This window comes from Diabrotica undecimpunctata, chromosome 10, assembly GCF_040954645.1.
Source record: "Diabrotica undecimpunctata isolate CICGRU chromosome 10, icDiaUnde3, whole genome shotgun sequence".
NCBI classification, from domain to species: Eukaryota; Metazoa; Arthropoda; class Insecta; order Coleoptera; family Chrysomelidae; genus Diabrotica; species Diabrotica undecimpunctata.
Genome location: NC_092812.1, coordinates 79158262 through 79170665, shown reverse-complemented (window position 1 = coordinate 79170665; position 12404 = coordinate 79158262). Strand labels below are relative to the sequence as shown.

The following is a 12404-nucleotide window of genomic DNA, read 5'->3' as shown; positions in this document are numbered from 1 at the left end:
TTGATCGTACTCTGGTGTCTTTTGTTTAAAATCCAGTTTTCTGCTCTGTATGTCATCGTTAGTTATTGTTTCGTTACTGAAATAGCTTTCTTGTTATATCTAGTTTGTTGTTGATATGTCGAAAACTAAGCTTAGACATCCGAATTAAAGTTATTAAATGATACTGTTGGTCAGTCCTTCTGTATGGAATTGAAGCCTGGACATTAAAATTAAATACCATGATACGGCTAGAAGCCTTTGAAATGTGGAGTTATCGCGAAATGCTCAGAATATTATGGACACAGCACATTGCGAATCGAACAGTATTAAATACCATTAATCTTCTTCTTCTTCTTAGTCGTTAACCTGATGCAGGTATCGTGATATCATGAAGCTATTAGCTAAATTTCCTAATGTTCCTCCACGTTTTTCTATCTTCGGTCATTCTAGCACATTCTGACAATGGAGTGCCAATGGTAGCAACAATATGGTCTGTGTATCGTGTTGGAGATCTACCTCTATTTCTTCTGCCTTCTACTTTTCCCTGGATGGTAAGTTTTTCAAGACCATTTCTTCGAAGCACATGTCCAAAATAGCTTATTATTTGTTTTGATATTTGTGTTCTTAGTCTTTTCTTTATGTTTAGCTGGTCCAGTATGGATTCATTTGTTCTTCGGGCCACCCATGGTATTCTCAGCATTCGTCTCTTTAAATACTATTAATAAAGAGTTAGAACTCTTAAGAAAGACCTGGTACCTAGGCCACATAATGAGAAATGACAAATCTAACCTCTTACGATTAATAATGGAAGAAAATATAAAGGGGCCTAAGATGAGTAGGCAGAAGAGCAATGTCATGACTTCGCAATATCAGAAGAGAAGAGAAGAAGAGAGTCGCAGAACAGAGAACATTTTGATATAGTGATCGCAAACCTCAAGTAATCAAGTGCAGCAGCAGAAAAAGAAAATTTTTTATTTTTCTTTAAGGCTTTCTCTACTACTTGTTGAATTTTGAATGTATAGTCTTGCGTGTTATGTCCTTTTCTGAATCTGCTTTGTACGTCTTCTAGTTTATGTTCTATTTCTATTCTGATTTTTCTTATTAGTATTAGTATGTCATATTGTTTTGTTGCTACACATCATAGGGTTATACCTCTATAATTCTGATAGGCTCTTGTATTTCTCTTCTTATGCACTGGTACAATTTATTGCATTTGAACATTCTCCAGGCAATATATTTTTCTTCCATATTAGATTTAGGATGTATAATAATCTGTTCTTTGCTTTTACTCCTATATATTTTAACATTTCTGGACTAACTTCAGCGCTCCCAGGAGCTTTCCCACTCTCTATCTTTCTTATTGCATCCTTAAGTTCTTCTTCCTGTATAGCTTCTGTTTCCTCAGTATTTTCTCTAATTCGAAAATTTTGTTTTTTTATTTTTGTTTTTTCTTGCTTATTCCTTGTTCAACAGTTGTTCGAAATGTTCCTTCCATCTGTCCACTATATCCTTGTCGTTGGTTAATATTGTACTGTTTTTGGTCATTATTTGTTTTAGCATTATTTCTTTATTGCTTCGTAGGATTTTCAGTGTTGTATAAAACAATTTTATATTTTCTTGACTGGTTTCTCCCATTTTTCTGTGTATTCATGATTATTATGTTATAGGCCTATAACGTTGTTCCATTTTTCTAATTTTTCCCACTCTATCATTCATACCTTTTGTCATTATTATTTTCGCTGTACAATCATTTATTAATTCTTGTAATTGTCCCAAAACTCATTATTTTTGTTTTTTGTTGCATCCTTATCAGGGCTATATTATATAATTAGGTTTAAATATGTACAAATAAAAATAACCTGTGAAAACGTTATTGGAGAAAACAATGTAACGTCGATGTCTATAAAAAATAACAGATATAATATTCTTCATAAAAATAAATAGGTTTATAAGATAAGATAGTCAGGAGACAATATAATAAATAAGATAAAAGTTATCTTTGCATACAAAACCTATTATCGCTACCTGTCACGAAGGCAATGGACAGGAACAACTGGAAAAATAGACTTGGAACACGGAATTCAACTAGACGAGTAGTAGGAATGATAATAATGCATAATTTATTTGAAACGTATTTGTCAGTGAGGCTGCGTTTTCTACAAATATTTTAAAAAGGAATTTTACGAAGCAACCAATCTTACTAAGTCAGATTCAAACTCTCTTATTGTGTAGCCAAATTTTTAAAATCGATAAAACATTGACAAAAATTGAACCATCAACAGTATGGGTGCTGGTAACAACGAGGTATAAGAAATGAACAAAACGAGGCTCGAGAGAAACATTTGTGCAGCCAAAGTCGTTCTGTAGGATCACTAACAATGCTATAAGGTATGAGGTTCAAAACTGGCTGGAAAAGAGTCTTCAAAACAAACGAAGAGTGTCAAAAAAGCAAATCTATTGAAATAAAATAATAAACAGTACCAATATAAAACCTTAGTAAGAGTTAAAAACACTCATAAGATTGAAAAGTGGATTTTTGCCTATCTCGATTTTTCCTTCTATTCATATCTTCCTTGTACACGATCCTTTATCCTGTTACATTTATAGTTTTCAAATTATTTCCCACATCGTTCATCCACCCGGTTCTAGGTTATGTCTTCTTTCGTTTGCCTATAGCTTTATATTCAAACATTTTCCTTCTAGTTTTTGTGTCCTCTTACCTATGGACTTATCCCAGCGTTATAAGTTTCTGACTTTTCACAACTCGTACAATATCGTGACGTTCATACAATTCACTAATCTCATATTTTCTTAATTTTCATGTACCGCAGTCCAGAGACTTTAGTCTTTGGTTAAGAACAGAAGAAAAGAAGAAGACAAACAATGGAATAAACATATGATTCAATGGAAGAAGGGAAAATGATGTCACGATAAATGACTAACAGGACATCGAAGCGTCAGGTTCTACAAATATAAAACAGCCAATTTGTCTAAAATCAATTAGGAAAAAGAAGAAGCATTGAGTGATATTGTTAAATATCGACAGGTTTTTGTTATTTTATTATAAACTTTCACAATACTGCACTTTTCAAAAAAAAAAAAGAAAAATTGAATAAAAAGAAATTCCATGAAATTTCCCATTGGTTTAAATGTTTTGTGGAGAAATATATTTTCAAATCAACAAAATCTTAATACTCTTAGTTTTAACCGTCTCGAGGATATCCAACGCGATAGTGAAAACTAGTTTTTGAGAATAAAAGAAACAATGTGAACATAAAACGAAGTTTTAATTTAAATATAGCCCTTTACCCTCAGCTAATTTCTACAAGTCGAGACAGACTTTGAAAAGAAAGTTGATGTTTTAGGAAATTGCCACTTACGGATAAGATTCCTATCTATGATTTAGTAAAATGTAACTTAAAAGTTAAAGATAATTAGTTTTAAAAAATAATCAAGGAAATTGAATAAATAAAAACTGTTTCGTCTAAGACAGTATATATATACATATATATATATATATATACATATATATATATATATATATATATATATATATATATATATATATATATATATATATATATATATATATATCATCATCATCATCATTTGGCTCTACAACTCTATGTGAGTCTTGGCCGCGTTCACTATTTGCCTTCATTGTTGTCGGTCCTGAGCAGCTATTTCCCATTGCTGTATTTCCATTTTGCGTAGATCACTACTGCGTCCTTCCATCTCTTTCTTGAGCAACCAACTGACCTTTTGCCATCGGGCCTTTCCCAGAATGGGGCGTTCAGGAGTCTTTCGTCACTCGATCTTAGTACGTGGCCCGCCCATCTTATTCGGTTTGCTTTAATGTAGCGTACTATGTTTTCATCTCCATATACTGTCTGGAGTTCATCATTGTGTCTTCTTCTCCATTCTTCTGTTGTCTCTTATCTGCAAAGCCCATAGATAGTCCTCCGTATCTTTCTTTCCAGTACCAGTAATTTTGTCGTTTCCCGCTGGTTCAGAGTCCATGTCTCGCTTCCATACGTTATTGTGGGACGAATTATTGTCTTATACACTCTTATTTTATCAGATTCGTCTTATCAGATGAATATCTGATCTATGGTCGACCTTCCCGGTCTGAATCCGCTTTGGTTGTCGCCTATTATTTCCTGTGCGTATGGAGTTAGCCTTCTAGACAGTATTATGGATATAATTTTGTACGTTGTATTGATTAACGATATTCCTCTATAGTTCCGACATATTTGTTTGTCTCCCTGCTTGTGGATAGGTACTATATGGCTTACATGCCAGTGTTTCGGTATTTCTTCTCTTTCCCAGACTTCTCTTATAAGATGATATATCTCAAGGTGAAGCTTTTCTCTTCCTTTTTTTAGTAGTTCCACCTGTATGCCGTCTGGGCCTGGGGCTTTATGGTTTTTTAGGGACGAAATTGCGGACTTTACTTCAGCTAATGTGGGCCCTGGTATTTCAGGTTCGGCTAACTGGCACTGTCTTTGTTGTCCTGTCGTTGTGGGTTTTCCTGTATTTAAGAGTTGCTAAAAATACTTTCTCCATTTGCGGCTTATCTCCTCGTCGTTTGTGAGTAATTGTCCTGCATCGTCTTTTATAAATCTTGGGCTGTTGGTCGTGTTGCCCTTCATTGCTTTTAGGTCCTTATAAAACTGTCTAGACTAACCGGTTCTATGTTCCTCCTCCAGTTGCTACTGTATTCGCGCTTCTAGGTACTGTTTCTTTTTTCTTCCAAAAGTCTTCTCGTTTGAGTTCTTACTCTGTTGTAGTATTCGCTGTTTTCATCTGTAGTGCGTGTTAGTAACTCTAGCCTCTTGATTGCTTTCTGATGCAAGCTTTGTTCGCACCCCTGGTCAAACCATTGGTTTTTCTTCTTGTTATTGCTTTCTTTTCCTATAGTTTCCGCTGCGGCACTTTCTATGGCGTTCGTTATATTTTGCCATTTCTGGTCTATGGTCAATTCTGGCGTTGACGTTTCTTCTTCTTCCAGTGTCTGCAATTTATTTTGGATCAGTGCCTGATATTGGCGTTCATTATCAGGTAAATCGAGCCTTGAAATGTCCCATCTGTTTCCTTGTTGGCGTTGGTTTGGCTGTCTCGTCTTTAGCCTTGTTCTCAGTTTTGTTCTGACCAGGAAGTAGTCAGAGTGACTTTCTGCTCCCCTTAGACTATGAACGCTGATGATATTGCTAGAAAGTCTTCCATCGATAAGCACATAGTCTATCTGGTTTCGTGTAATTCCGTCATTTGACACCCAGGTTACTTTATGTATATCTTTTCTTTGGAATTGTCTGGTTTTTACTACCATATTTTTGGCTACAGCGAATTCTGCCAGTCTTGATCCGTTATCATTAGTGTTATCATGTAAGCTATGTATCCATTGTTGATGATAAGAGACTTGGCTAACACAAAATGATTCTGAAAATTTATATACTATAGATGGATACTTTCTTTACAGATTTGATCGCAACAGTCGAAGAGGGGAACGAGTGTGCATATACCTGTCTTTAGAAATTTCTGAAATTTTTCTGTTGCCCATCTGGATGTTCTTGTTCCTAACATTAAATGTTTATGTTTAAAAATTTCTCTTAATTCACTTGTTATTCATTTGGCGTACCTATATCGTCCAGGTAGTACTGTCCTAGAAGATGACCAAATCTTGATCGAAAAAATGGAACTCCTTTCAAACCTTGAAAACCTTGTCTTATTTGGTGACTTCAATTTTCCTGATATCTCTTGGCCTTTGCCAGTTGTAAGCAATGACCTAACAAATGTGAGAAACATTTTTATAAACTTTGTCCAAAGTTCTAATCTACACCAATTGATTATGAATCCAACTCGTTTCAGAATAAACAATTTGCCATCAACGTTAGATTTGGTTGTGACAAATGATGACCAATTGCTTACAGAACAGGTGATATGCACTCCTGTGGGTAATTCTGATCATGTAGTTACCACAACAAACATACAGTTTATTTTTGAATATAATCATCTCGGTGAAAATACAGTTATAAATGAAATAACAAATTTTGAAAACCTCTCTCTCCAATTGCGTGATGTTAATTGGCCGTTACTACTGGGTAGTCTAGAACATCCGGAAGAAGTTTGGAATAATTTTATAAGCATCATTGACAATTACAAAAGACGCAATAAAGCAAGAAAAACTTACTATAGGAACAAACTTAAGCCGTGGATTAACGGTGAATTGATATCACTTATAAGGCACAAAAGAAAATTATGGCGAAAATATAAACGTACAGGTGATATACGTGATTTGCAAACTTACAAAAATTACACAGTAATACTAAAAAAGTATATCAATGAAGCCAGAATGGCATATGAAGAATCTATTGTAAGTAAGTGCAAGGACTCTAAAAAACTGTATAAATATGTTAGGTCTGCTATGTCTTCTAAAGTATCCATTCCATTGTTAAAAAAGAACAATGAAACGATTTGTCAAAATACGTATGAGGTCGCTAATATTCTTACAGATACATTTTCTAAAGTTTTTGCTATTGAACCGTCTCAAAATCAGTTTACTATAATCAGTAACTCAAGGGTTAGTCCCAAAATTGATTACATCGATTTTTCACCTGAAATCATTAAGCGCAATATTGACAAATTAAAAAACAACTTATCTCCAGGGCCCGATAAAATTTCTACATTATTTTTGAAAAAATGTTCAGATGTCCTCTCTATTCCTATATCACTAATAATGCGTTCATCTTTTAATGCACACTCTTTGCCTCGAATTTGGAAGAGTGCCTCGGTGACACCTATATTTAAAAAAGGAAATAAGTTAGATCCCAATAATTATAGACCAATAAGCCTTCCACCTGTTATTTGTAAAGTTATGGAATCAATTATCACAGAGTCTCTTTCAGAATTTTTACTTCGAGAAAAAATTATTCCTCTACAACAACATGGATTTGTGAAAAGTCGATTAACCATGACTAATTTACTGTGGTGTGTTAATAAATGAGCAGCATTGGATAAAAAACGACCTATAGATGTTATATATTTAGACTTTGTAAAAGCATTTGATCGGGTACCAAGAAGAAAATTGATGTATAAACTAGAACACTTTGGCATTCGCGGACAACTTCTTGAGTGGATTAATGATTTTTTAACAAATCGGGAGTTTTGTGTTATAGTTGGCAAATCGCTGTCATCTAAAAAACCATTTTTAAGTGGTGTGCCACAAGGATCTATTTTGGGTCCACTACTATTTGTGTTATATGCTAGTGAACTTGATTTTCATATCATATCTAGGAAAGCTTTCTACGCAGACGATACAAAAATATTTACTGACCCACTTTTGAACGGACTTACAAAGTGACTTAGATTCGATCTTCAAGTGGTGTTCGGATTGGATGTTACCACTAAATAGAGATAAGTGTGTAGTTTTATATTTGGGAAAAAATAACCCGCATTTGTCTTATTGATAGACGGGCATTTACTGGATACTGTGGGATCACATTGTGACCTTGGTGTTACAATTACTGAAAATTTGAGTTGGTCGGAGCATATTTCAAACATCACTAAAAAAGCGAATAGTAAATTAAACCTACTTAATAAGACTTTTACAAAAATATCCTTTTCGGGTTTTATTCGTTTATATAAAACTTATGTCCGACCCCTACTGGAGTACCGTGGAACAGAAAAGAAAGCCACCAGACTATCTTTCAAACGAAGAAGGCCAGATTACCTACAAAGACTTTCTTTAACAGGGTTACCAACTTTCGAAGCTCGTCGACTCCGTGGTGACTTAATTATCACTTTCCGAATTTTAAAGTTTGGATATGGAAATCTGCAGCATTTGTTTATTTTAGATCATCAGAGCAGACTACGTGGACACAGTTTGAAACTGAAAAAGGAATCCTTCTCATGGACAAGGCGCCATTTTCTGTTTAATCGGATTTTTAGTATATGGAACAGTCTCCCAACGGAAATTATAAATTCCCCATCTATAAATTCTTTTAAAAACCAACTAGTTTATTTGCGTAATTAATTATTTTGTAATGTATTATTTCATTTTTCTTGTAAATGGGCTTATGGGTCTTCATGACCCCAGCCCTTATTACTATGTAATAATAATAATAATAAATAAACCGGCAGAACAAAGGCCTTACCATTGATGGAGAATATCTCAGCCATCTAAGATTTGCAGAAGATATTGTTCTGATTGCTAATAATCTTGCAATAATACAAGAAATTATAAATGACTTAAATGCAGCTGCAATAAATTTGGCCTAAAAATAAACTTAACAAAAACAAAAACCATGTACAACAAGCTAGTGGATGTCCAAGACATAATAATAAACAACACTGTACTTAAGACAGTAGACGAATATGTATACCTGAGACAATAATTACATAAATAATAACTGGCTTGGGCATCTTTTGGTAAAAATGCAGTTACCAGGATGCCACTCCATCTGAAGAAAAAAGCATTCGATCAGTGTATACTACCAATCATGACATACGGCTGCGAAATTTGGCACTAAAGAAAGAGATAATAGCCAAACTCAAAGTCACTCAAATCTCAATGGAGTGATGCATGCTGGGTATAACAAAGAGAGGTCGAAAAATAATACTCGTACAAAGGATGAGACAGAAAACTAAGGCCACTTATGTAATCCACAGAATGGTCCACTCGAATTACACTGTGGTATCCAAGAGGCGCCTAGAGATCAAGAAGACGAACAAATTTAAGATGTGACTATGACATAGAAAACAAGCCGGTACAAGATGGTACAGAAAAGCGGATATTAGAAAATCGTCGGTAGAAAGATTAGACAATGAAGAACGACTATGTAACAGAGGCTGCACCATAATCGGTAGATATATATATATATATATATATATATATATATATATATATATATACAAAATATCCAATATAATGTAATCTTTAAAGTGTGCTCCTATTGTCCATTATAAATATCTTTTAGATCATTCGGAAGACGTAAAAGGTTTTACTTGGAAGTTATTCAAATGTACCGTATTTTTCTATTAAATTAATTTATATTATTACACTTCACACACATTTATTATAAGAGCCGTTATGCCAGTTTCCATATGTTACAGTATAGTCTTCTTGTACAGCAGCAGTTCTGGCGTAAAATGCTAGTTGAATATATCAGAAATATACACCGGATTAGATGTACCCGAGATGAAAATAATAAAATACTAGTTTAAGATGTTAAAATATAACGGAAGCAATATTTTGGCAGTTTATTAACAGAAGAATTTGACAGAAAACAGAAGATTTGTGTGAGACAAACGCCAGACGTTTTAAGAAGCAGTATATTAGTACATGTTTACAAAAACCAAGCATATATTCAATAATATGCAAACTACAGAACCACAAACCTACTAAATCACATCATGAATATATAGTGTAGAGAAAACATCAAGAAATTGATGTATACTTGAAGAAACAAACGTATCCAAAAAGCAATTTGATTTTATGCAAGGCAGATCTACAAACAGATGCAATTTTCATTTTAAGGCAGCTGATGGGATACTCATATAGTATTCATTACATATGATAAAGTTTCTGTGGTTTTTTCTCGGGAGATTCTGTGGTCTGCTCACAATAAAAAAGGGTGATAATGATAAATATACGGAGATTGTACGAGATTTGTTTGAGCAACTAATAGCTGGTGTTAAACCAGATGTGGGAGAGAATCATAAATTCCATGTAAGAGTAGGATTGTATCAGAACTCAGTGCTTAGTGCTTATCTATTCTCTTTATTTATTGGATCAGATAATAAGGAAACTACAGGCAACATCTCCTGTTGTTCAGTGTATGGTAAAAGGACTTTTTTAAGTACCTAGGATCGATATTAGAGATAATGGGAAAATAAAAGGATGGAATATAGACATATGCATAGAGTTAGCGTAAGATGCATGAAATGAAAAGAGGCGTGTGGTGTGTATGAAAGAAATATTACCACTCCATTCATTTATTTAAAAATTTCCCTGACCATTGTGGTTTTTCTGATTTGTTTTTTTCTTGTTTAAAATATATATTTTATATCCGATATAAAATACGCCCCTCTTAATAGCGGGATGCGGGAAACAATGCATTGACTTACAGGGAAGTGTTTGCAGTTGGGATCCTGGCCTGTACAGAAAAAATGTAAGCGGGTATGGGGCAATACTGCACATTGGTTGCATTGGTGGTGTATTGGTCAAATCTTGCAGGACATGATGCCGATACAAAAGACATTCAGGCATCCGAAAATCCATACAAAAGGTTTATATAATATATAATGTGTGGATAATAGTTTCCTGCGCCTTCCGGTTTCCAGTTTTCATTTACGTCTATTGACCCAGTCTCCTGGTCGTAGATCTCTCTCAGACATTGCATTTAGACTTCATTAAGCCATGTTGTTTTCGGTCTTCCTCGTTTTATTAGCTCAGGTGGTCGCCAATCCAATATCTTCGGTAGGCGATGGTCTGTCATTCTCTGTACATGTCCGTACCAAATAAGCTGTTTTCGTTTTATTTCTTCGATGATGGTGGTTCTGCCCAATTCTTTCATTTGTTACGTGAGTTTTTGTTATGTTCTCTTAGTGAGTTGTCAGGTTTCGCATCAATAAAGTACAACGCTTTTAAAAATGATGTTACATAGCTGTATGTTTTTCTGTTTAAGGATAGTTTTTGACCAGAGTAGCAAGTTTAGTGCCCCTATTATTTGTTTTGTAATGGATCACATGAATATGGAGTCGGAATAATCGTATCACCCAAGGTTGCCAAATGCGTTACTAACTTTACACCGATATCAGAGAGAGTGATGTTACTGTAAGTAGAAGCCAACCCTATTAATATAAACATCATTAAAGTCTATGCTCCCACTGCAGACAAAGGGGAGGAAAAAGCAACTGAGTTCTATCAGAACATCAACAGTATCATACAGAAAATTCCTTTTAATGCCAAGATCGGAGCTGGAGATAAGACACAATACATTGAAGCACATGGACTTGGAGTCTATGTGATCTGACTATATGAAAATCGTGCGTGTAGTGAGGTAAGGCTGTATTTTGTCTCCTCTAATCTTCAATTTCTGAAAGAATATTTATCGAAGCTTTGCACGAAACTAAAAAGGGTATTCTACTAAATGGTTACCGGCTAAACAACATCAGATATGCAGATGATACTATAGTATTTGCAAACTGTAGAAAGAGTGACGCACTACAACTACTTCGGCACCATAATAAATGAAGAATGGACCAACAACCAGGAGATTAGAGCACGGATCGGAAAAGATAGATCCACCTTCAATCGGATGGGGACCTTCTTCAAGAGTCACAACCTCTATCTTGATACAAAAGTTAGAATGCGATGCTACGTCTTCTCTGTCCTTTTTATGGTGTTGAATCGTGGACCTTGAACGAAGACATGTGCAGAAAACTGGAAGTATTTGAGATGTGGCTATATCGGAGAATGCTTAAGATCCCGTGGACTAACCGAGTCACAAATGAGGAGGTCCTCAGAAGAATGAATAAGAACCGAGAGGTACTGACTACCATCAAATCTCGAAAGTTACAGTTCTTCGGACATATTATGCGAAATGAATCCAGATATACTCTCCTTCAAGCCATCCTGCAAGGAAAAATATTTGGAAAACGAGGTCCAGGAAGAAGAAGAACATCTTGGTTAAAGAACCTCAAAATCTGGTTCAATACAACATCTGTGCAGCTTTTCCGCGCTGCTGCAGATAAGATAAATATTGCCATGATGATCGTCAACATTCGTAACGAATAGGCGGATCAAGAAGAAAAAGAATTATTTGTTTCCCTTTTATAATTCGTTCTTCGATTTTTATTTCAGTGCGTCCGTCTCTGTCCATATTTACCACCACATAAATAAATTCGGAACAGGACGAAAATACATTTCCATTTTGTAAGTTTATTATATCGTTTTTCAGCTCCTCCTATGCACATGTATTTCGTTTTCTTGAGTTAACATTTAGTCTTATTCCTGTATTAATCGCTTTGTCATGAATTGCAAATCTTTCTGGTCTTGTGCGATGAGTACTTGATCGTTCGCGAAATGAAGCGTATATAGGGTAATTTCGTCGTGTAATGGTATAATCCATCCATAATCATATAATGGATGCATAACCTGCGACAATGGTTCGGACTAACATCGACCGAACTGTTCAGAGGTGCCGTAAACAAAGTCAAAATAGCCTTGTTAAAAGCCAACGTCCGAAATGGATAGGGCAAAGGAAGAAGAAGAATGGTATAATCATTCCAGAAAATTTTCTCAATTTTTTTAGTGCCTCACTCAGGTAGATTTTGAACAGTGTTGGAGATAGACTGCAGCCTTACCTTAGCTCTTTCATCATCATCATCACTGGCTCGACAACCCTTTTTGGGTCTTGGCCTGT

The 12404-nt window shown here is 34.9% G+C and overlaps 1 protein-coding gene across 1 annotated transcript; it reads right to left on the bottom strand.

Annotated features, from left to right (window-relative positions):
- Positions 1–4708: 4708 nt before the first annotated feature.
- On the bottom strand, positions 4709–8157 carry LOC140451779 (uncharacterized). Its single transcript, XM_072545634.1, has 2 exons — positions 8133–8157; positions 4709–5418 (listed from the first exon to the last, which is right to left on the bottom strand). The coding sequence occupies exons 1-2, from the start codon at positions 8155–8157 to the stop codon at positions 4709–4711; spliced, it is 735 nt and encodes a 244-aa protein (XP_072401735.1).
- Between the last annotated feature and the right edge of the window lie 4247 nt (positions 8158–12404).

What these genes read in the sequence shown, in the direction of transcription:
- LOC140451779 (XM_072545634.1), bottom strand. Translation starts at nt 8,157, where the DNA reads ATGGCTGAGATATTCTCCATCAATG. An exon ending in TGAGATATTCTCCATCAATG is followed by an intron (nt 5,419 to 8,132) that starts GTAAGGCCTTTG and finishes ATAAATTTTCAG; the next exon opens with AATCATTTTGTGTTAGCCAA.